General features: G+C 36.4%; 1 protein-coding gene across 1 annotated transcript; it reads left to right on the forward strand.

The window, feature by feature from the left end:
* On the forward strand, positions 1–26,043 carry FGL1 (fibrinogen like 1). Its single transcript, XM_070948760.1, has 9 exons — positions 1–51; positions 2,848–2,995; positions 4,813–4,888; positions 11,773–11,953; positions 14,930–15,089; positions 16,262–16,359; positions 18,234–18,322; positions 19,351–19,538; positions 25,635–26,043. Exons 3-9 carry the CDS (start codon positions 4,823–4,825, stop codon positions 25,834–25,836), a joined length of 984 nt encoding a protein of 327 aa, XP_070804861.1. The 5' UTR covers positions 1–51; positions 2,848–2,995; positions 4,813–4,822; the 3' UTR covers positions 25,837–26,043.

The raw sequence follows: 26,043 nt of genomic DNA on the forward strand, positions 1-26,043 counted from the left end.
GTGATGTATTTTTACTAGCTGGCAAGGATGAAGATGGGGGAAGGAAGGAAGGTAGGTTGCAATTCTAAAGTATGTTTCCTAGAACTTTTTAAATAAGTAAATTCAGAAGAAATCTCAAGTAAATTCACATAAGACTGGTTTGATAGCACTGCATCTTGCTATTGAGGCAAGCATTGGAGACTTTCTTGCAAAGAATATGAATGCATTTCCATATACAACAATAGCAAAAGCTTTCCCCCGCCCCCCAATTACTATGTGAGTACTAATCTATTATGCTGCCTTCAAGGCACATAATTTGACTTGAAGGCCATATAATAGAGAAAAGGCAATTCTCTTACCAAAAAAAAAAACCCTTCACAAGATCCTTGCCTGTCACTACAATTGACAGGAAGCTGATTAAGATAGGTTTTCACTATCTATGTTGGAATTGCCCAGTCCTGGGAATTACCCAATCTTTTTCAGTTAGATATTTAAATGTAAAGTTATTTGATATCACTGGATTAAAATGATACTGTTGATATAATATAAGCATGATCTTGACAGAAACTGTAAAATGTGCATAGCAATTAAATTGTTCCATCTATATTTTTCAGTTTAATTATATCTAAAATTAAGAGAGACAATAAGCCTTTTGAAATAGTATTTACATCTTGTTTCAGAATGATAAATATTAAAATTGTACCCTTCAACATGGGGTTGTTGTTTTTTTTAGTTTGATGTGGCTGTTTTCCATATATATTTGTTTTTTTTAATTAAAAACGCCTCATCAGAAAAAGAGAAATGGTGGTGGTTGTTACTATTACACTATGCAATTTTCTTCTACCATTCTCTGGCTTTACACATTCTTGGATGCATTTAAAAAGATTTTGAAAATTGATTTATTCAATGTAGCAGATTAATTGTTGGAAAGGTGGTGAGCAGATAATCACCATGACAGGAAAACTGTTTTTCTCTAAATTCTATTAGTAAAGTTAGATGGTTGGTAGGTTTAGGTGGAATATTGTATTGTATAATATTTCCACTGTAACTATAAATATGTTATGATTTATGTTGCTTGTGTTCCTTTTATGCAATTTTAACTGCCATTTAATTCTAAATCAGAATAATCTATTAACAACTTTTCTAGCTATGGGAATTTGAATGCTCATTCCCCTTTCCTGTTTTATTTAGCATCTTCATAAATCTGATGGGTGACATATCATCAGATGATTCCTGCTATAGAGTTCTACCATGATGAACCAAATGGGAGATATACCAGTAGTAGGAATCCTGAGTGTAGGATGGGGAGGAACAGTCTCAGACTAAAGCCAAGCAAAATGGAATGCTGGCTAATCCAGAAACCAACTGATTCCAGGACTGTATCAACATTAACCATTGGGGGGTTGTGCTTCCCCTCAAAGAGTAGGGTCACAATATAGAGGCAAATAGAGGCTCTAGCTGGCAGGAGTTTTTCCCCATTTTGTCTGATGTGCCACTTGCAGTCTTTCCTGGAGTGGGGGTACTGAGATCAGCTACTCATATCCATATCACTTCTCAGCTAGATGACTGCAATTCATTCCCTGTATAGCTTCTCTTAAAGATCCTCTACAGGCATCAAGTGTATGTTTTCCAGTCAAGCATGCTGTTATCTGGTACCAGGACCAATGAGTTTTTGGTGAAGTAGAATCTCCCTATCCATTGCACACAAATAGCATTCCTGCTATGGATTCCCCAACCTGGGCTGTCCAACAATAGGAGCCTCAAAATAGGCATTCTCAGCCTGGACTCCTCATCTCTACAACATCTTGTCTCCTTTCCCAATGGTATTCCAGAGACTTATTGAATCCTGCTTATTCTGGAAGGCCTGGGAAGAGTACACTATTTAGAAAAAGCAGGGCCATGAGTGAGTGTTGATGAAGGATATTATTGTATTATCTTTATTATTTTTGTACTATTATGTTTGTATTTTACATTGTTGATTTTGTCATACATATCACTGTGAACTGCTTAGATATAAACTAGATGTTCCTACTACTGTGCAAATGCTTCCATTTGTCATAGGCACCATTGTTTCCTCATCATGAAAAGCAGTGTATGAATCTCTTAATAAAAAGTACCTGGGTAGAGATTTCTGTAGATATTTTTATATGATATTTCCAGATTAGTTTTATGTGGCAATCAATAACTTCCAGAAATGGCAATTTGAACACTTCACAACTTTAATACCTATTTCTGAGTTGCAATCTGACATAGCATGTATTATAATAGCAGCATTTTAATAGCATAATAGCAGTATAATAAATATGGTTAAAATCAGTTCCATTATATCTATATGGGAGAAAGTGCTAAGAGCTGGAAGATTAGTATTTGATGCTATATATACTATATAACAAGTTCCCACTATATTTGATATTATGTAAGATTATTTAGCTTTTCTTGCAAGTGATCTTTTCTTTTGCAAATATCAATACATAACAAAATACCACCAGCCCTAGTTAATACATGACGAGCTGTAGCTGTGTTTTTCAGATTAATCTGGCAATTTAATGAGGCACTGTAGACTGTTTGTTGTTCCGTTTAGCTAATTATAGACTTTGATACCATTTGGTTTATTGTTTTGCTATCACCTATAAGAATGAATCTCATTAGCAAACAAATGAATATGCAAATCATTATTTAGCCAGCACAATTTAAATGTGTGTTTTAATATCTTTAGTTTGAACATCGGAACTTCCTCAAATAGCTATGTACCACAGTGAAAATTTTATTGGATTGTAACTGAGAGAATATTTTGGGATCTGAAAAAATGTACATAGAGATGCATAATAATCTCAAGTAGATAAACCATTATCATATTAACGTTCTAAGATCAATTGATTGGACAATCTGAGGAGCCATCTCTCCCTGATGGGACTTGCCCACCTCACTTGTGCCAGCGGAAGAGACCTGCTACAGATCCCCTTGGGCAGATTCAAAGAAAAGGGCCTTTCCAGCTGTGACCACTCTACCATTGAAGGTGAGAACTGCTCCTACCCTTTTGACCTTCTGGAAGGGTACTAAAACTTGGATTTGCCAGTTGGCCTAGGGACTTAAGAGGGGTGATCACTACTGGAGATGGCGGATGGGATAAGACAACCTCTTGGTTCTGATTTCATTATAGATTTAAATTTTTAATCTGTGTAGCTTTAATGTTCTAACGTTTTAATTAATTTTTCTACTTTTTTCATAACCTGTAAACCTCCCAGAGTCACCTTATAGGGCTGTGATGGCGAACCTACGGCACGCATGTCACAGGTGGCACACAGAGCCATATCTGTGGGCACGCGAGCGTTGCCCTAGCTGAGCTCCAGTGCGCATGCGTGTACTGGCCAGCTGATTTTTGGGTCTTCTGGGCCCACTGGAAGTCAGGAAATGGGCCGTTTCCAGCTTCCAGGGGGCCTCGGGGGAGGGGGGGAAGGCCATTTTCACCCTCCCCAGACTCCGAGAAAGCTTCTGGAGCCTGAGGAGGGCAAAAAAGGGGCCTACCTGGCCCACCGTGCCATTGTGTACCAAAAGCGGAGGGAGTGCGGGGGAGGGCATGCACACATACATGGGGGGTGGGGCACATAGAATTATGGGTGTGGGCACGCACATGCGTGAACCACCCCCCCACGCTCCCCACGCTTTTGGCACTCGATGGCAAAAAGGTTAGCCATCACTGTTATAGGGAATATGGGTGGCATAAAAATTTAATAACTAAAGTGATATAGCAAATGGGTGGTGAAGAAAGATAGTGCAATACACAATCTAATCAATTAAAAGAAAAAGCAAGAAAAGTCAAATTGAGACCCCTGTAAAAATCTAATTGCCAACATTTCACACCTTTATGGGAACTTGATTATTACACTAGCCCCAGGCTAGGGAAACCAGATTTTTACAGCCCTCAAGAAAGCCAACCAGGTTGAGCCATCCATATTTCCAGGAAGAAGCTACTTCATCAGGCAGACACTATGACAAAGAAGGCATGTTAAATTTTATGCTATTTTCTACTCTAACAAAAAACTGAAGAGAGTACATTCTCTATTGCAAAGACAAATATGATGATACTATAAGCAACTCACTGCATGTAGGTTTAGTTATACTGTACATCAATTAAGCCATTGAAATAAAAGGGACATCAGTTGTTACTTTATTCTTACACTTTAAGGGTGACTAAATTAAACCAATCCAGGATCAAGAGAGAATAATGTACTACAATACTAAAGAAAACTGGGATCACAAATGTCACATAATTTATTGAATTCAACAGATAGTGTGAGTTCTATACTATGTAAATCATGATTTATGTTTATGTAGCATAATGTAGAAGCCCAACCAATTGTGGTTTACTCACCAATGAGTTATTCAAGGCATACAGTTCAAGTCTTCAAAGACCAAATCAGTTAATAAATATATAGTTATATATATAATATATATGTATTTCAGCTGATAAAAAGTCATAAAATGGTATCTCATCTAGCCCAGGTAGGTCCCAATACCCTTTAGGGCTGTAGCAATAATTGTTTTTTAAAAAATGTAAACTATAATTTATTTTTCTAGGGTGACACCTGGTTAAGAAACATTTTTAACCTCAAATTTGTCTTAAGATATGCTCTTTTTTGCCTATCTTGCCTGAAAATTGGCTAGAACTTTGAAGTAATCTGATTTCTATCACTATATATCCCCACCCTACCAAGACAATGAAGAGCCAATGAGAAAACAACCAGCCAATCCCTAATGGCTCGTGCACAGTGCCAAGTGCTGAGAACTTATGCTTGCATTTCAGCTGACAAACAGTGCTGGTTTTCTCTGCAGGTTCATCAAAATGGAAAAGTGGATTTTATTGTACTTACTACTTCTACACACAACAATCATACGCTCCCTCGACTCGGTAAGTTTTACTGTTTGCAAGAAAGCTTCTGTATATTTTTCAAAAGGGAGGAGTGAAGTGAAAAAGCCATGCATACATTGTATTCACAAAGGGGATGTAGTGATCCAGAAATGAGCTGCATAGAACAGATTCTCCTAAATAATTAGAACCCTGTTTGATTTTTAAAAGCAACTGGTAGGGAAGGGGACAAAACATGAATGTGCGCCTCAAAGATTGGGCAATTTCAAAGTTTTGTTATATTTTTGTAACTTTGGTGAAATGGTTAGAGGTAAAGTAGAACTTTAAGCTTTGCCTCTCTAGTTCTCATTAGCTTTTTCACAAATAGGACCTTAACAAAAAATGGTTGAGTTTAACTTCTTCCTTCATCTCTTGCTCATAAGTAGTTATGCCAGCAGAGGGCAGATGTTCCCTGCTAGTTCCAAACATTTTTCATTTCCTTTCTTATTTTGCTTCCTCATTCCCCCTTTGTTACCAGACCTAAGTTTTGGTGTTATAAACCATATATAACATATAACAGTGGCTAAGACGCTGAGCTTGTCAATCGAAAGGTCGGCAGTATCCGTAATGCTGCGTAATGGGGTGAGCTCCCGTTACTTGTCCCAGCTTCTGCCAATTTAGCAGTTTGAAAGCATGTAAAAAATGCAAGTAGAAAAATAGGGACCATCTTTGGTGGGAATGTACACGGCTCAAAAAAACTAAAGGGAACACAAGCAGAAGACATCCGAGATCTGAATGAATGAAATGGCCTTATTAAATACTTTGTTCTTTACATACAGTAGTTTATACACTGCTTAAATAACTAAAGGGAACACAAAACTACTGTACTGTATGTAACGAACAAAGTATTTAATAAGGCTATTTCATTCATTCAGATCTCGGATGTCTTCTGCTTGTGTTCCCTTTATTTTTTTTGAGCCGTGTACATTCCTACCAAAGATGGTCCCTATTTTTCTACTTGCATTTTTTACATGCTTTCAAACTGCTAAATTGGCAGAAGCTGGGACAAGTAACGGGAGCTCACCCCATTACGCAGCACTACGGATACTGCCGACCTTTCGATTGACAAGCTCAGCGTCTTAGCCACTGTTATATGTGGTTTATAATATTTTTCATTGTTTTTGTAAGTTTTCTTCTTAATACATCAACAGGTAGAAATAGATAATAGCTAATAATTATTCAGCTATGTTATCAGAACATGCAGATGGTGTGTTCCTTTACTATGTTAGTAAAAACTTACCTCAAGCAATCATCAGAAGGAACTGCTTTATCCTTGAATAATGTAACTAGATTTTACTATTATCATCTTGACGGTCAATGAACATAGGATTAGAATTAAAATGTAAGAGGTGTGGATATGGTTTGAGACACAAAGAAATATCTTTGTTGTTGTTTGTAATTGTCTGGATGCTGAATTCCAAATTCATCATTTCAAATTATCAGCATTTGTAATTGCCTTATGGGGCTCATGTAAAAAAAAGAACACTTTTTGTAAAATATTGTATCTACTTGGATGTAAATTTTAGCTTGTAACTGGCCATATAAGTTATAAAAGCGTGTGTGCATTTATCAGTCATAGCATCTGGGAGAAACATGCAGTTATATGCCTGGAAACCAAAGAGTTTGACAACAGCTGTTTAATATCTGGCTTTGAATTTAGATTTTTTTTAAAAAATGTACTCAGTAAAGGAGGCTGAGTCAATTACAATCTGTTTCCAATTAGTGATCTAGCCACAACCTAAATAACATCCCGCCCAATAATTATGTTTTTGTTTTGCATTTTAATGGATTTTAAGGGACTATCCTCAATCACTTTAAAATTTAGAATTCTGTAGTGTTCCAGGTGAGTGGCTTTAATTCCACTTACTTGTGAAATATAGTTATAGAACAAAAAAAATGGAATTTTTGTTCTAATTTTTTTGGTGATAGAATTTGCAGCAGATTTCTCTTATGGTATTTGTAAACATGCAGAAAATGTCTTTTTCCAGAAGAAGCAAATGTAGCATTCTCAACTCAATAAGTCTAGTGTTGTCCTTAAGTGACTTGTTTAAAGATCAACAAGGGGGCGAGAAAGAAGCTGGTGATTATTTGTGATGTAATTTATTCAGATAGGTGTTTGATCCACTCCTTTTCTTATGCTTGGAGGCTTTGGGATTTGGTAAATTGTTCAGAAAAAGTCCCAAAACTGTATTTAGTATTTTTATGTCAATAGTAAAAGCCCTAGTATATAAGAATATAAATGCAGAATTTCCACTTCAGATATGCTACCAGTGATAGACAGCTAAAACTTTATTTTTCCTTTGAGGGAGAAGGAAATAATCCATCCTTCCTTCCTTCCATCCACCCATCCATCCATCCATCCATCCATTATAAAACTGAGAGAGTGGGATGAGAAACTCAGGAATGTGATTTTATTTATGTTTGTTATTGCCAAATATGCATTTTAAGGCAAATTGAAAACTGACATAACAGGGATATATGAAAAATTGTACTTTCTTATTTGTGTCTAGAAACTTATTTCCACAGAGTACTTCAAACTATTTTACCAGCCATTCTTATTTCCTGTATCACAAGTGGGCAAGGAGAAAAGTGACTGAGGAGAGACAGTGTGGGGAGAAGGGGAGTGATATGATAAGTCTGATGTAAAAACTGGATATTGAAACCTCTTGTTTCAGATGGAAATTACTTGCAGTTAAAATTACTTTTCATCACTATCTTTTCAACCTTCCATTGCATTCTAACAAAAAGATTGTTTTTAATGTGTTAAGAAGTTCATATTTAAGAAAGAAAGATTAAAGTGCTCCTGCTTCCTTCGATATTTTACAATTGGACAGTCAAAGTATGGAGCATCCGTGTTTTTTAAAATCTCACTGAGTAACATTTAAAGGATAGACCATAATCAGCTAGCAACTACAGAGGGATGGCGAGCTGGGGGATTCTGGGAGTTGACGTTCACAAGTCTTAAAATTGTTAAGATTGGACAACCCTGACCTGGAGCAGCTAATAGTTAGTCCGTTTGTATATACTGTATATGTGTGTGTTTGTTTTTGTGAAGTTACTTTATAATGTTGGTGGTGTTATGAGTTTTAATTTGGTATTTTATGTAATAGAGATGATCATATAAAATTTTCAAATAAGTAACAGAACAATCCTAGATCAGTCCCAAAATTCATTTCCTGGGAATTTTCTTCCAGTTTTGGCATTCTTATCCCAGTCTTGAGAATTGAAGTGATCCCTTTGCTGTTTAATAATAGTTCTTTCTTGCATGAAGCTCATGGGTTCCCAACCTGTCATTAAATAGGAAAAAGTCCATTTCCTGTCATGCTTGTTTTATTAGACTAGGAGTGCTTCCAGATAAATATTTATTGATCTTCATTTTTAGGGGTTGCATGCGTGCCTATTTTCTCAAAGCTGTTTCCATCTTTTTTTCTAGTGACAAAAGTACATTAAGAGATGGAAGAATAACACATTTGCCACAGGGTACTCCTCTCTCTGCATTTTCTCCTCCATCACAGAAAAACTCGTTCCTTATGCTGACCGAGCAACACAGTTAGCCACAGGAAAACTGCCTTTTATACTGAGATTGTTAGAGCATTAGCAAAGCTCCTTTGGACTGTCATTGTGCCTCTCCCTCCAGGATGCTTTCCTGACTAGCTACCTAATCTCAGCACATATTTTCTACTGCCATAGATTGGATTGCACTGAACGGCAGGAATTAAATGAAAAACAAAAAATCTAAAATGCAACCCAAATATTTAAACAGTGAACATGCACTCCATCTGGATCCAGAGTCAATATGCCTTGAGCAATAAATGCTTATTTAACACAGCCTAGAAATGAACGCCAAAGTTGAGAAGGACTTGGTTTAAAAATAATGACTTAATTTTCTTGTTACCAGTCTTACATATTCACCCATCACTGCCTTCTCATCTAGTTCATTTCCTGCTGTCGTTCAACAACCCTTGTAGAATGAAAAAAAGGGACGGAAAAGGCCTAGCCCCAGATTAATCTTCTCTTGTACCACAAATAATAGTGTGTGTGTACGTATATGTGTGTGTGTGTGTGTGTATATATATATATATATATATATATATATATATATATATATATATTCTGAGGTTTTCGCGGGTATTTGTATGTAGGTCTTTGGTTATTCGGGTTTTCTCCCGCGTAAAATTGGAAGTGTCTTGGTGAAGTTTCGACGAAGTCTCATTCGTCATCTTCAGGCTGGTGTTTTCGGCTTCGTGCTTCTAGGAGCAATCAGAAGCATGAAGCCGAAAATACCAGCCTGAAGATGACGAATGAGACTTCGTTGAAACGTCGCCAAGACACTTCCAATTTTATGCGGAGAAAACCCGAATAACCAAAGACCTATTTTTATTTATATATATATATATATATATATATATATATATATATATATATATGTGTGTGTGTGTGTGTGTGTGTGTGTGTGTGTGTGTGTGTAAATAATAGTAGTATGGCTGTGGTAATTGCCTACTTTTAAGTCCAGCCAAACTTAATTAAGTTGAATAATGGGAAGGCTTATGTTTTAAACTGATGAATTTCAAATACACAATAATGAGAAAATAATTTCTGGTGTTGTCACGTTAATAGAAAGGGAACATTAACAGACTAATGTAATTTTGAACATGATGAATATATACAGTATTTGTATAAAGCAAAGCAAAGCAAACCCAAGCAAAGCACAGTTGGCATTGTATGTCATTTTTTTCAATCTCCGGAATTCCCACTGCAGATGTTGGAACTGAAAAATACTAATGTAAGCCAGAGTCTGGTCTTTTTAGTCCTGTGGGCATATTTGGAATTTTTAAAGAATGTTGAGGCATGTTCCATAATTGATATGGTCAGTTCCTAAATTTGCAAAACTTCTTAGGTTATTGGAAATACAGATGACTCATGAAGGTTTTGTTGTGTAGTATTCTAGTTTCCCACTTTTAAAACCAATATTTTAAAAATGTAGTACAGGGTGAAAACCAGGAGAAGGATATGACTTGGGAATGCTGGCAATGTAGATCCAATAGTACTAGCTGTTAAGCAACTTACAATTTACTGCCCATAATTGGGGGAAAGGGTTAGATTTATTCTATGGTATGTCTGTATCCATATTGTTCTGATACAACAGCACACCAGTGTTTCCAAAGGACATGCCCTCAGGTTAACATCTGAATCTTACTGTCAGTTCACTGCTGAGGCAGATCAGAAGTGAATTGATATCCCTCATTCTGTAAGATGTGTTTCCTTTTTATTCTGGATATAGATCTTCTGTGGCACATGGAAGAAAAAAAATTAAGATGATATGGTTGGAGGTGGCAGAGTGTTGGTCGTAATTGGTCCTGCTTAGGACAGCTTTTTCTATCCTGTATCTTAGACCTTTACTACTTCAGTGATGTTTTGGCTATGAGGGAACCCCAGCTTCCATAGCCACTTTTTTCTCTTTTTTAAATGTGTAGATTGACCTGCCAGTTGGTTGACCTCATCCCTGGCTAAGTGCATGCAAATGAAACTATCATATTTAAAAAATCAATTCTTGTGCTTTTGTGACATTCCCATCACAGTGCCTGCACTTTGCAACTCCCACATGGATCCTTACAGTAAACCTGCAATCTCAACATGGTTCCAGCAGCTGCATTTCGGAACTCAAATGACCACTGGATGGTGGCCTAGATATATAAAAAATTTATTGCTGCTACCTTGTAAAGATTTTGCAAAGGTTCTGTTAATCATGGATGATCACTGGGGAAAATCATTACTGTGTCTAAGGAACAATTACAAGGTTGTACATAGCAGAGGAGGCTTTTCCTCCTGGATGGTGGGTGGTATTGAAAGGTCTGGACTGTCACATGATATTCCAAGGACCAATCATGGTCCTTGGAATATCATGTGTTGAAGTTGAATGGATACCAATGCAGCAGACTCCCATTTCAGGAGTCTGTTTGAACAGGATTTGGAATGGCATGATTTCCTGCTGGCCTTTGAACAGGAACACAGCAGAACAGTTGGGTGGATGTGCCTTCGTTTCTTCCTGTTCCTTCTCTTTGTCTCATCTTGTCTAATTGCTCATCTCATGTCACTCCCTTTTGCTTTTTTTTTTCAGGCACAGAGCACATGCTTTTTGACTTTCTTCCTGGTAGAATGTAGTTAATTAGGTCCTATCCATATGAAGAATTTCCCATAAATAAATATCCTTTCTACTCTACTTAGGAAATCTGCCAAATTAAGTATTGTTCAGATCAGGTTCTGGTGTTAGGCACTCTCACATGCACACATAATGATTACTCCATACCTTCTTCCTCAGTTGTCTTCAAAACATGTCTATGAAATTCCTTATTCATAAATGCCTTTTATTTGGTGCCAATTTTTTCTCTATTTCCAGAATAAACTCTATGTCCTGAATCAGCATCAATTAAATGTGAGAAAAATAGCACAGAACAAGTAAGAAAATTAGAGAATGTATGTCATTTATCAACTTTTATTTAGAATAACAAAAATAAGGGGATGTACACCCTGGTTTTTTATTAGTTCACTTGGTATCATTTGAATTCTCTTGAAATTCTTTTGCCACTTTTAAAAAACAGAGTCAAGAGAGGGTTTTCAACACACATGATTCTAAATATCTTGAAAATCCCCCAATTATTTTTAGCTCTATATGTATTGCTTAGGCACCTTTTCAGGAACAAAAGGAATCTGTCCTATACATATAACTAGGAGCAATAAATAAGAACTTAAAGCTCAGCTATCTATTAAGAAAGTGCATTCCATATTATTTGAATGTAATAGAATTTTGTAGGAACTGGTTATGAACTGACACTGAAATACTTAGCAACTCACTGATAAGCCCCATGACTTTCCTCTCCTTCCTGAAGACTGTAGGAAGTTGCTTCCAAGAGCAGCTGAGACTCCAGGCCCAAGTGAGACTTCTGGAACACAGTGTGAAACAACAACAGGCAAGAATTGTGAACCTCTTAATGGAGAGAGATATACAGAGCAGAGATAAAGAAGGTGAAAACAGTGTCATCAACCTGGGAGAAGAAACAAAGTACAAAGGTTAGAAATAAATTTCATCTTTATTACTTTTACATTCCTTTTACAAACCTGGGGGTTGAATAAAATGTTTAGAATCCAAAAGCCCTTTAAGAAGGAGAAGGAGAAGGAGAAGGAGAAGGAGAAGGAGAAGGAGAAGGAGTGGGGTTTAGAGATCTACTTTTTCGAGTATTGTGCAGGATACGTAAAGCATTTTATCCTGCCCAATGCTTGAAAAAGCAGATCTCTAAACCCACTCCTTCTCCTTCTCCTTCTCCTTCTCCTTCTTAAAGGGCCTTTATTTAGGTTTTCTACTCTTCATCAATCAAAAGTTTAATAAAATGACTTACCATATTTATTTATTTATTTATTTATTTATTTATTTATTTATTTATTTATTATCAGATTTATATACCGCGCTTCTCCCGAAGGACTCAGGGCGGTGCACAGCCAAAGTAAAAACATAAATACAAACATTAAAATACAGTTAAATATATATATATGCGTTTGGTTGTTATAGTTTTTAGTTAAAAAACAATAACAAACCTATTAAAAACATTTAAAAATGTGTTAAACTAGCCCGGCTTGCTGAAAAAGAAAGGTTTTAAGAGCACGGCGGAATCTTGGATTCTTCGTATCTCTCGGGGCAGCTGATTCCAGAGGGCAGATGCCCCCACAGAAAAGGCCCTCCCCCTGGGGGCCACCAGTCTACATTGCTTGGCCGATGGCACCCTGAGGAGGCCCTCTCTGTGGAAACGCACAGGTCGGTGGGAGGCCATTGGTAGCAGCAGACGGTCTCGAAGATATCCAGGTCCTATGCCATGGAGCGCTTTAAAGGTGATAACCAACATCTTGAAGCGCACCCGGAAGACCACTGGAAGCCAGTGCAGCTCATGCAGGAGACGTGTTATGTGAGAGCACTATGCGGCTCCCGTAACTACCCGCGCGGCTGCATTCTGGGCCAGTTGGAGCCTCCGGGTGCTCTTCAAGGGGGGCCCCATGTAGAGAGCATTTCCGTAGTCCAGGTGAGAGGTGACGAGGGCATGAATGACTGTGCACAAGGAATCCCGATCTAGGAAGGGCCGCAACTGGCGGATCAGGTGAACCTGATAAAAAGTTCCCCTGGCTAAAGCCGTCAGATGTTCCTCCAAGGACAGCTGTGTATCCAGGAGGATGCCCAAATTGCAAGCCCTCTCCGTGGGGGCCAAAGACTCACCCCAATAGTCAGTGATGGTGTCAACTGACTATATCGGGATGCTGGAAACCACAGCCACTCAGTCTTGGATGGGTTGAGCCTGAGCCTGTTCCTCCCCATCCAGATCCGCACGGCCTCCAGGCACCGGGACATCACTTCAAGGGCATCATTGGGGTGGCCCAGGGTGGAGATGTACAGCAATATTTTACAGAGATGTAAAATATTATTTTTAGCGTACATTTTACAGCGTAGAAAGAATTACATACTTATATTACATTGCAATAATCTGAATAGTAGTCTCTGGAGGTTTAAGTGCACTTACTAAGAAGTATTTTCATGTAATTCATTAAATGTGATTCATATTGTGCTGTACACCAGTATTTGGTTATTAGAATTTTCTACATGCTAAATTCTGGCATATGTTGAAACTTAGATTTCAAGTTTGAAACTCTTTGTTGAAAACCATGTAGCATGGTCAAACCGAAGAATATTAAGTTTGACTACGGAAATGGCATATAAAGGGTGAAGTAGATTTTTGACATGTTTGCCATTAATCATTGACATGAAATAAAACTGAGCTGGTAATAACGATGAAAAATATTTGCAGGATGTGTATTAGCAGGTGTTTTACATTACTTATTTAAATGTGAAATTATATATCTTGAATTTTTCCAGTAGAATTTTCCAGTTATTTTTCATAAACCAATGGTTCAGCTAAAGCAGAACATTGAACAAGAGTAACCAAGACAGTTAATGATGGCTGGCTAAGCATTATACTATGGGCTAACCCAACTTCAGTTCTATGTTTGAATTTAATGCAGTTTCAGTAAGTAACTAGTAGTCATTCTAGCCAACTTGCATAAACTTTGTGTTCTATCATTGAATGGTTCAGTGAAGAGATCAAGCAACCAGGTTCTATTAAAACCATTGCTTGTGACTGTTCTGTGCTACAACCTCAACTCTGTTAAGTATTTCCTTAGTTCTGCCTGAGAGTCCTTTTGCTATCAGGCCATGATGAGATAGATCACCCTATGCCTGGCGGAAAATGTCAGCTTTTATTAACATTTTATGTTTATTTTGTTCCCTATTTCTCCCAGCACTAATTCATCGTCCACTGCTTATGGTAAAGGAATGCAAAGTTATCCAATTGACTCAAATGCAGAATCAATATCATTGGTTAACTTTTGAAGATTAACTATGATCAATATTAAGCCAAAGAGATTTGCATTTGCCAGCTATTCCATTTTAGAAGACACTTAGCAATTCTTTAGATGAGGAATGATCAATTTTATCCAGGCTAATAGAAGTGCAATCCCATTTTGTTTTGTTTTGCTGCCTCTTTATTGCTGTTAACTTTTTATCAAGACAAAAACTTTTAAGACTTATAATGTTGAACGTACAAATTATCCAGGGGTTGGAGAGGACAAAAATACATATATGTATGCATATGTGACCTCAAGAAGAATATTTTAAACATATTCAATATTTTTTCAAAAAAACCCTATAATTTCAAATACATATGATATGCACTTATAAATGGTGACTAGAATTAAATAAATACATCCTTCATTGTATGGGTTTCCTTTATTGTTCAGTTTTTCAATGTTTAATATTATGTAACTAAAAAAAGACACATAAAAAAAATAAACAGGACACTTTGGCAAGAAGCAATATATGAACCATGAATGGCATTTGCCTCGTTGAATTAAAATTTGTGTAGGTATACTATGTAATATTTTATAGCAGGAAGGAGAATGTGACTAAACTGTATTTTAAAAATCCATTGATGTTTTGCTGTGATTCAGATTGTGCTGAGATCTATCTTGCTGGTCATACACAAAGTGGATTTTACAAGGTGAAACCTCTGAAGAGCCCCAGTGAATTCTTTGCCTACTGTGATATGACAGAAGGAGGTGGGTGGACAGTCTTTCAGAGACGGTCAGATGGGAGTCAAAATTTTAATAGGTAAGAAGAGAATATTTGTAGTTCAGGTGTGAAGTCCTTGGTGCTCTCTAAGCTTGGTTGCTTTCATTAAGACATTTCATTACCAAACTAGATGACATCATCAGTGCTACTAGGGAGTGAGGTGTGTTCTTATTTTTATATACTAGTGGCTTGCTCTGTCAGTGTTGGTGGGAGTGATAAGATTTTCATTAAACAAAATATAATAGGTAAGGTTTTGGTTAAACAGATTAAAATCTCTAGATTCATCTCACAGGCTTGTTGTTCTTGAAACAAAATTCATTTACAATTCTTATGGATAAAAATGAAAATGTATCTTTTGTAAAAACTTATGCTCAAACTAATGTAGCTCAATGCAACTTTTTTATGGTCATATAGTTCAGATATAGTTAATTATAGTTTAATTTTTAGAATCAATTGTATGGACACAAAGCACTGGGCCTGAAATTCCCCCAAATACCAAAAATGTCCAGGTGCTCTTGTTGACTCTTAGATAACTAATTTACTTCCAGAGATTCTCTACCAAAGAGAATTTTGCTAGTTGTCACATTATTTTACAGTCTTTCTGTAAAATAATGTGATAACTAGCAAGATTCTCTTTGGTGGCTTGCTGGGTAAGACACTGTTACACTGAGAAGCAGAAAGTGTAGGAAGATAGAAATCAGTGGTCTTTATTGTATTTCACACTGATTTAATGAATTTTTACTTAAGATTTATTTCTTTATTATGTTAATATAGCTATCCATTTCATGGAAAGTGACTGAGCAGCATACAACAATCCACTAAACATAAAGACTATAAAGTCATCATTTCCTAAAACCATTATATAATGATTATTTAAAAGCTTCAAAAACCATAAAAGCAGCATTTATTAATCAAATCTATATTTCTTGTTATTTTACTCAGAAGCAGCATAATGATTCTGCTTTGAGAATATAATAAGGTTTATTGATTGTTATTGTTGGAGGACCTGAAATTGTAATCAAATCCTTGTAGTCATTGATCATAATAGAAAGTGAATCTATAAAAAGAATTGAATTTCCTTTGTTTTTTGCCTAGAAACCAAATATATGTTTGTAATTTGTAATTGTTAGAGAACTGCACAAACTGTTTAAAAGCCACTTGATAATCCTCTGTGATTTATACAGATGAGTGGTTTTAATCTTTTTTTCCAGAAATTGGACTGAATATGAGCAGGGTTTTGGAGATTTTACTTCAGCAAATGGTGAATTCTGGCTTGGGAATAAAAACCTTCATTATCTGACTTCTCAGGGTAAGAAAAACACAATACTTTATTAGAAAAACCAAAACCAATAATAAGGAATTGATTGATTTTGTAACAAGGAGCAGGAAGGCCAGTACTCAGTAGGATTTCTTCACAGTTGTAGTTCAAATTAAGGAGTCTCTAAGTGTGATTTATTGCTGAGTTTGTTAACAGTTTTAGATGCATTCTGATATAGTGATCTCTCAGGGAATACATTTATATAATTCATTTGATTTAGATGCCACCCAACTCCAGATGACTATGGGCAGCTCACAATGTAACAGACAAAATAAATTACAATATGAATAAGAAAAAAGGAACAAAACAGACACAAGATAAATTAAAAAGTTACCAAAAAAACTCAGCAGGATGATCAATCCAGCCAACTCAAAAAGACATATATAAAGAAATCCAGCATGGAGCACCAACCAGCCTACACTGGGAGAATATCTAGGCCTTTAAGGCTCTCAAAAATGCCATCAGGATGAGAGCCACTTGGATCTCAGTAGTAGTCTCATTCCAGAGGGCAAGTGTTGTGAAAAAGAAGGCCCACTTTCTGTGTTCTGGTAGATTATATTGTTTAATTGAACGAACGCAAGGGCCACCAACCCTGCCACTCTCTCACCTGGAAGCAAATTGGCAGCTGTTACAGCTCAAAGAGCAGGAATGTCATCTGGGAATAAGGAGACATAACCATCACTACTGGCACTGCATGGTCTTCAAAGGTAGCCCCATGTATTGCCCATTGAAGTAGCTGAGCTGCGGGATGCATAGGGCTTGTAGAATTTTGGGCTTTTGGACTTTTTTCTAAGCAAGCATGTCCAGGACATCTATGAAAAGAATTTAAAATCATTTTTACAGCTTGTAGGGTTTACTTCTATATCTGAGAAACGCATTCTGCAGAAATGGATGTATGGGGCAAAATATATACTTGCAAATTACTGAGTCTCTCTTAAAAATGTTATCTGTCCCAAGACCCCAGGCAATTTCTTCCCAACCTGGTATCCCTTTCCATTTAAGTTGAAATCCAGCTCCCTTCATTCCTTTATCTAGGATAATGGATTGTGGTCCAGCAGAATTAGAGGACGCTTAGCTATTAAAAGCTATTTTAAGTTATTTCGTTTTTAAAAAACCATAAATCTCCAGCATTTTATTCATATATTTGCTGGTTCTTTAGAATAATCTCAATGTGATTATTACAATTTGCATAATTTAAAGTATCCTCTCTGGACAATGAATCAAATTGATAGAGAAAAGAGAAACAACACCTACTGGCAAGTGGAAATCACAGCCACATCTACAAACTCTATCAATCTGGAATTAGAGTGAAGCAAATTTCCCACTGTTTTTCCCTACCCAGGCAAGACAGAATTTCTCAAAACACTGGGCATTTAGTTATAGGTTGTGTTTAGTCTGACAATCCAACAGCTAATTTCAAGTCTGGGATGTGTAAACACAGGACATAAGTTTGTGTGTGTGTGTTTGGTTCTTTGGTCTGACTGTGTATATGTATATGTGTAGTTCTTTGCTTTGTTCTGATTGTGAGGTCTGAACAGCTTGCTTATATAAGCAAGTTGTTCAGACCTCACAATCAGAACAAAGCAAAGAACCACACACTGTTAATATAATTCAGGTGTTAATTACATGGTTAGGTATCACTAATGCATGATACAAAAAGTGCTGAGTTGCCGACTGTAAAGGGCAAGATCTCTGGTTAATCAAAGGTATGTCAGTATCATGCTAAGCAATAAGAAATTCAAACTACTAAAAATGAGCAGTTAGCCACGGTATCTGAATTCTCTCAATGCCTGCAATGAATTAAATGGAAGTTCTCCCTTCTTCTCTTCTGAATATTGCACCTTCATTTGTTCCTTTCAATTCAGGGAATTATACCTTGAGGATCGATTTGTCTGATTTTATGGATGAACAGCGCTTTGCACAATATGAAAAGTTTCGAGTTGCAGATGAGCAGGTAGTAGAAGTAACTTCATTAGAACTTGGAATTCTAAATACACAACATAAGAAAATAATTATTTCACAAATATTGTATCATTCAGAATTCTGGATGTGTGCGAGTGTGTGTGAGAGTTTTAGCATGATAGACTAAATGATCTCCATTCAGCTGTGAACATCATTAATTGTGGGCAGTCAAGAGTGTCCAGTTCAGTAGTGGGTTCCACTTACCTTCTCTACCAGTTTGGAACCGGGAGCGTGTGTGTGTATGCGCGGTTGCTTCACTCGTGCACGGTGCTTCTACGCATGCGCAGAGCGTCCATGATGACATCCAGGTGGGTGGGCGGAGCCTCCTACTGCCGCCACTACTGGTTCACCATAAACCAGGGTGAACCGGTACAAATCCACCACTGGTCCGGTTACATATAACACTCAAAGTCATAATGTATTTTGGAGGGGTTAGTGAGATCTCTGAAGTGATATGGAAACAGTCTCTTACCTAACCAATTTCACAGAGTTCCCATAAGAAGATGAAGTAGTATGTATATAATCTGAATTTCTTGGTATAAGGAAGAAACAGAAGAATAAATACTATTTTTAGCATTTCAATTTCAAAGGCAGTAAGCTTTCAAGCTTTTGGCAATCACAGACCACAAAATCAACATCATAAAATGGAGTGACTAACCACCTAATTAAATAAAAACACACTATCCCCCTGCCAATTTTCAAATTTAAAATTATGGGAATTCACAATACGCTAAATTCTTTCATTGTTGACTCGAGCATTTTTTTTAAAAAAAATCAGTACAGAATAATATGTTCAACTTCCTTATAGGCATAAATCCTTAAAACTGGGAAATCCCCTATGCTATACATGTACCTAATCTTGGTTATTAAATGCAACCATATGAATGAAGCCTTTGCATTTTCAATTGATTTCTTTGTGGACGATGTTTCTTATTCACCTTTTTGAAGATCTCTCTTAAATGCCAGACAGGTGTTCCACTTATACAATTCTCTTACTCCTTTTCTCAACTTCTCTGCTAGAATTCCTACAAGATGAATTGTGGGCAATATTCTGGAACAGCTGGTGACTCTCTCACTGGGGGGTTTCACCCTGAAGTTAAATGGTGGGCAAATCACCAAGGGATGAAATTCAGCACCAAAGACAGAGATAATGACAATTATGAAAAGAATTGTGCTGAAGAAGATCAAGCTGGTTGGTGGTTTAACAGGTTGGCTTTCTTTTCACATTATTTTGACTTAGAAGAACTATTTTTTTCCTTAAATTCATGTAAAATAACACAGAAGTTCTGGATCTGAGTAGCTTTCAATAGCCAAGTTAAGTGTTCATTCTGCCATTATAAATTACAAATCGGTCTCAATTAGTGGAGTTAATGAATTTCACAAAATAGCCACATTATTTGAATTTGTGCTGTTTGCTATTCAAAGTGATACTTCTATGGATAAAAAAAAACAAGCCTTTTCTTTTTAAAACTTGTACTGTTTTCCTCTGACAAAATCTACCTTTTCCCCACTTGCATATACAAACATTAGCAGCAAACATTGTCCTATTTTACGAGCTTTCTTGCCACATTTGTTAAGAGAACCATGATAGTTGTTAAATTAATAACAGGCTGTTAAGTGAATCAGGCTTCCTAATTGAATTTGCTTGTCAGAAGGTCACAGAACTCTGGGACACTGCAACCATCATAAATATGAGTCAGTTGCCAAACATCTGAATTTTCATCATGTGACCATGGGGATGCTGCAACAGTTGTGTGTTTTTCAGTGCAGTTGTAATTTTGAATAGTCACTAAATGAACTGTTGTAAATTGAGGATTACCTGTATTTGAACTCCTACTATTCATGAATTGATATTTTCCATGTTAAGCTGCAATTTGATGCTCACTAAATTGAACATAAGTTGCACTGTTGTAAGAATGTTATTTCTCATTCCACATGTGTAGGATTGTGCTGCAGCAAAGAAATCTATTATAATTTGTTCTTATTATAATGGCCACAAGGGAAACTTTAGTAAAGTGTAAGATCATGTACATTTCTTGCTATATTTTCTTGTCTTCCAGGGCTTTATATATTCTCGATAAATTGAATTGTCAAGATCTTTTTTTGACCATCAGGCACAGCAAAATAGTTACCAGTCTTATTCTCCTTCCTTTAACAGAGCTCTCAGATGTGATTCCAGAAGAGTAGTTAAACTTTTCAATCACCACTGCTCTTTGCTGCAAGACAGCAGAATCTCCTCCCCTATGCCATTGAGGCAGAATTCTGTCAATTTATATTTTAAAATTTTAAGCATTATTCAGAAATAGCATATACATTTACATTTATTGGTTCATGCTTACCTTCTTAGGACTATCACTTAAATAGTTTAATATAAATGGGAAGATTTTCTAATTTTATTTTTTACAATATTTGGGTTTAATATATTTTTATTGTTTTAGAATTATATTTAACTTTGCATGTTGGCCATAATAATAATAATAACTATTTTTTATCATGATCATTAGATTGCTGAGAACTACTGGCCAATGTACACTGCTCAAAAAAATAAAGGGAACACAAGCAGAAGACATCCGAGATCTGAATGAATGAAATAGCCTTATTAAATACTTTGTTCGTTACATACAGTACAGTAGTTTTGTGTTCCCTTTAGTTGTTTGAGCAGTGTATAAACTACTGTATGTAAAGAACAAAGTATTTAATAAGGCTATTTCATTCATTCAGATCGGATGTCTTCTGCTTGTGTTCCCTTTATTTTTTTGAGCAGTATATTTAGAAAACCTAACACTGAAGAAAACTAGTCCTTCATAAGAAATAATATTTTAAAAATTCAAGAAACGTTCATATATTTTTGAAGGAAATTGGGATAAAATGCCATCTCTGGTTTGACCATCGCTCAGATGAGTTGTTACATTATAAGCAGGTTTGCAGTGAGTTAAGAAGCATTGTTTGTTTCCACACACCTGTTCTTTTCTACAGTATTCTGCATGGCATTAATCATATAGAACATAATAATCAAAAATGACTTTTAAATGGTTGCAAATAAAGTATACCCATGCATTTGCAAATCTAAGAGAACTCTGACACTGCCAAAATAATAATTGTCAACACTGAATTTAAAAGGTTGTAAAATATATCAAGGATGTATATTTACATAGCCAGTCTAACAATATGCGTAATTGTCAGGGAACAAGTTGTCTCTTATGATTTGAGAGCTATCAGATACATTTGAAAAGGTTCTGCCACTTAGAAGCAGCTTCAATGTTCTCTTATTTTTCTTTTGTTCTGGATTCTTCTTGTTTGGCTCTGTCTATCCGGTTGTTATAAACACAAACTCTTGCCAATTATTGCAAGTATTTTGCAATACAGTTTGAGTTGGACTGAGGTGAAGCCAAGTTTATTGTGTGAAACAATATGTTTAAGCTCTCATCAATGCTAAGTTGATAAGGAGGAGGAAATGAAACAATGTTTAAATCCTGTTTTCAGTGAAGTCAAAGCTTCCACTGACTTCAGATGGGAGTTTGTCACCGCTGAAAATAAAAAAAAAATCACATTTATTTCTGGTGACTCATTATGGAATATACTGCACTGTAATTATTCTGAGTCAAAGAATAATAATTATAAATGCGTTCTTCCAGCCCTCATTATGTAGTAAGTTTTTAATACTAGTTTCAAAAAGAATCAATGATATCTTGGCAATCATTCTGTAAACCTATCATAATAACCCTTTTCCTTCTGGACTTCCTTCTACCCTACTTGGGATTGGGTTTTCCTTAGAAATAATGAATAATGATCTTGGCAAATGACATGCAGCTCAAGAGCCAAGTCATAGATCATTTGGTACATAAAAAGGAAGATTGAAAGAAAAGTACAGCTCAGTGCTAATGAATTTAATGGGACTTTCTCCCACCTAGAAGATGTTCTAAGTTTTATGTTCTGCATATATTGGATTACAGTCTAATTCAGATTTTTTTATTTTTATGAATACATTTTGAATGGGTACTCACATAATTGGTCTATGGATAAATTATGCATATGGATGGAAGGATGAAGTATTATGCTATGGATACTTTGTAAGCAAATACAGTCTGCTGAAGTACTGCCTAACAGGTTTTATATATGGAAAATGTGCATATCCTATATATCTCGGAAATATGCTTCTGTCACAGAAGGAAGGAAATGGCTATATTTCTGTTGCTGAGAAACTGAAATAATTGTCTTGTATTTAACTGCAGACATAGGGCTATTGTATGTGCTGAATTACAAAGCATTTTAACTATGGAATTGATTATAATTGGATTATCATTCAGTTTGATTTTGATAGCATAACGACAGTTCACAATTTCAAATGCTACAAAAGGTAGACCCCTTGTTTAATGAAGTCAAATAATCCAGAGAATCTTAATCCAATAAGATAGCATAAGCGCATCAGTACTGTCCAAAAATGGTGCTTTTTAGCACCATTTTATTGGTGCTAATTCTTAACAATAAAGGCATTTGCATTAAGAATGTTTCTCTCAGGAGAAATGTTTTCTTCCACCAGTTGACGCTGTGCAGCAAAGTAGATAAAAACATCCAAATATAGTTATATAATAAAAGAAACTCTGACCATGAAAAATTATTCTACAGTAAAAAGGACTGCTTTTTCTTTTCTTTTTTTACAACTTTCTCCCAAAGATTCAAACTCTTTTCTTTGCAAACTAGTCAAGAAGGCAGTGGGAAAAATCAATAGCACTGCAGAGGATTCTAGTTGAAATTGATTATTAGATCCTTTTTAGTCAGGGCTAGTTAAGGAATGGAAATGGCACTGAATGTTCTAGCTGATTATCTCTGCTAGGACCTTGATATGGGACAACATATCTCTTTTGATCTTATAGATCTCTTTATCATGTCCAGTACCATCAACTATAATATCCTCCTGGGCCACCTGCAGGAGAAGGCAGCTGGTGGTATTGTTTTATGGTGTTTCTGCTTCTACTTTAGTGGATACTTCCAGTCAGAATCAGGAGGAAGTTTGTGATCAAGTCCCTAAAGTGTGATGCTCCTCTGGGTTTCCCTCCAAATTATTTAATCTGTACATGAATGAAGTGACTGTGGTTCAAGCTAAAATGGTTCAGGATGATGTTACTATTAGTATGCTGATGATATTCAGTTATACATCGCCATCATGGGCTGCGCCTAGAAGTTTCTGAAGTCCTAAATTGGTGTCCAGAGACTGTGACAGAATAAATAGTAAAACAAGTCCAGATTAAACCATTCCTTGACGAAGCAACTTGTTGTCAATAGATATCAGCAACATTAATAGTAACTCTGGATGGGGTCACACTCCCCCAAAGAAGCTGATTTGTAACTTGGAACTTCTCCTGGATTCCCAGGTCTTGCTTAAAAATGTGGAGACTGTGACCAGAGTCCATCTGGCAAATGTTGACTGACTTTATCAGGAAGAAAATGCCCTGATGCTGGAATATATATACACCTTTTCGGCACCGAGTGCCCAAACTGGGCCATGCATGTATCAGGGGTGGGTTCTACTTACCTTTACTACCAGTTAGAATTCTGAGAGTTGAAGTCCTCCAGGCTTAAAGTTACCAAGGTTGGAGACCCCTGATCTAAAGCACAGCTATTTCAGGTCATTTGGCTTTTCAGTTAGGAGATTTTTCTTATTTATGTTTTTTAAGCATTGGAAATGTTTTGTCAACTCTGAACCTGGCATGTTTCACACTTCTTGTTTGTGTTTGACATTGGGATAAGCTATACATATTAATAATATCATTAATAACCTAACCAGCATTTGCTCATATTTTTCTAGATAAAATGTTTTTATAATATGCACATTTTTCACATTTGTCTTGTTAGCTAATAATACAATAGACCATATTGCCTATGAGAGGTATAGAGCTTAATATTAGTCCAGTCCTTAACATAATCTACACAAACCTATTCTCAGCTCATAGCAATTAGGTTGGTATTGTTATAAAAATTTGAGCAGATGCAGTGAGAATATAACTTCCAGAATTCTCGAAGCAATCTTCCTAACATAACTATTGCAAACCCATAATGGCAATATATGCAAAATCAGATTTGCTAAATTTGCTTCATCCTAATGTATCACGATCAGAGGCTTTGTATTCTAGAGGTGAAGATCTGGTATCTCTTTAAGAGCCAATGGCATGATTATTTAATGTGGAGATTGTGCCATGCAGCACTGATGCCCTATGCTCGCAAGAATGACAGTTGTCCAATTCTCCCATTCTTTTCTGGGTGTTTTTTTACACCATGCTTTTTGTTGCGAACAATGGAGCAGTGTTTGTGCAGGAACAAAACCAGCAAGCACAGACAAGGGAAAGCACTGATCACAGGCCATCATCACATATGCATAAGGAAAGACAATGGAGTTCCCTGGGCTGCTTTGTCAAAGATGCCTACCTGTTAAAAGATGGAATAGCTGCATAAGGAAGTCCTTTATTTTGGTTGTAATCGGAACCCTCCATCCAGAAATATTATCAGCAAAATTGAGATACGTAATTGCCATTCGTGGTATTAAACTAGTTGTACTTCATGAGAAAAAAATTCAGACTATTTAACAATTTTTGAAAATGGTTGTTGCACTAGGGTGCCTTGTATGGTCTCTTATCTATTATTATTGTTTTATAACACTAACACACATGCAGTGGGCTGTTTACTTATCTTATGGGCCATTTCTTCATTGAGTTGATCACCAAAGAGATCAATGCAATCATTGGGTGGATTTTAGGTATCATAAAAGTATAGCAAATCGTTAGTTGTTCTTAGTTAGGGAATAAGCAGGGTTTCTTGGGATATATAGGGGAAATGAAATAACTTTCAGAATTTGCCTGAAATTTTACTTTTCTTACACAAAGTAAAATATATCACAAGAATGATATTGTCACTATAGAACAGCTCTGTATAATCAGATTAATTCAGACCTTGAGTCACACAATGTATTAGACTGGAGATGGTTGTTGGTGATATTCCTGTTAGGCCTGTTGCTAGACAGTCCTTTGATGATGAGTAGATGGTGAGTCTCTTCAAATCCAGGGTCCATGTGAATGGCAAAGGATTAGAGGTAACTGCATCTCCCAAAGCGAAAACAGATGGAGATGAAGAGAAATTGTGGCCCCCTTTTAGTCCTAGAGATTAAATATTACTCAGGCTTTGAGGACTAAGATGCAGTGTATAGAAACAAAAAATAGGTCACAGGTTTTACTTGCAAACAGTCTGAGGAAGCTGTGATATTGTTTGAAACTAATAAATATCTTCTATTTATTTTTCTTCTATTTCACTAGATGTCATACTGCCAACCTGAATGGCCTGTACTATAATGGACCCTATTCAGCAAGGTCAGACAATGGAATTGTCTGGTACACATGGCGTGGCTGGTGGTATTCCTTGAAGTCTGTTGTCATGAAAGTCAGGCCGTCAAACTTTAGTCCCAGTGCTTCTAATCAGCTTCAACGGAGGGAACATCAAGAAATGCCAGGACTGTAAATCAGAAGTTAGAAAGGGCTTCTGAGAAGAAGGGAACTCTGGGAGATTTTTTGAGCGCAACCAAGGTTAGCCAAATGCTGTCACCGCCTAACCAGGTTTCATTTTTTTAATCTAAAATTTTATTTGAATGAGTTCCATTTCCGGTCATTTCATGGGCATATTCATCCACTATTTACCTTTCAGTAAATCCAAACTAGGATACCTATA

Source organism: Pituophis catenifer, unplaced genomic scaffold (assembly GCF_029215685.1).
Source record: "Pituophis catenifer annectens isolate HBS135680 unplaced genomic scaffold, rPitCat1.0.hap2 SCAF_8, whole genome shotgun sequence".
NCBI lineage: Eukaryota > Metazoa > Chordata > Lepidosauria > Squamata > Colubridae > Pituophis > Pituophis catenifer.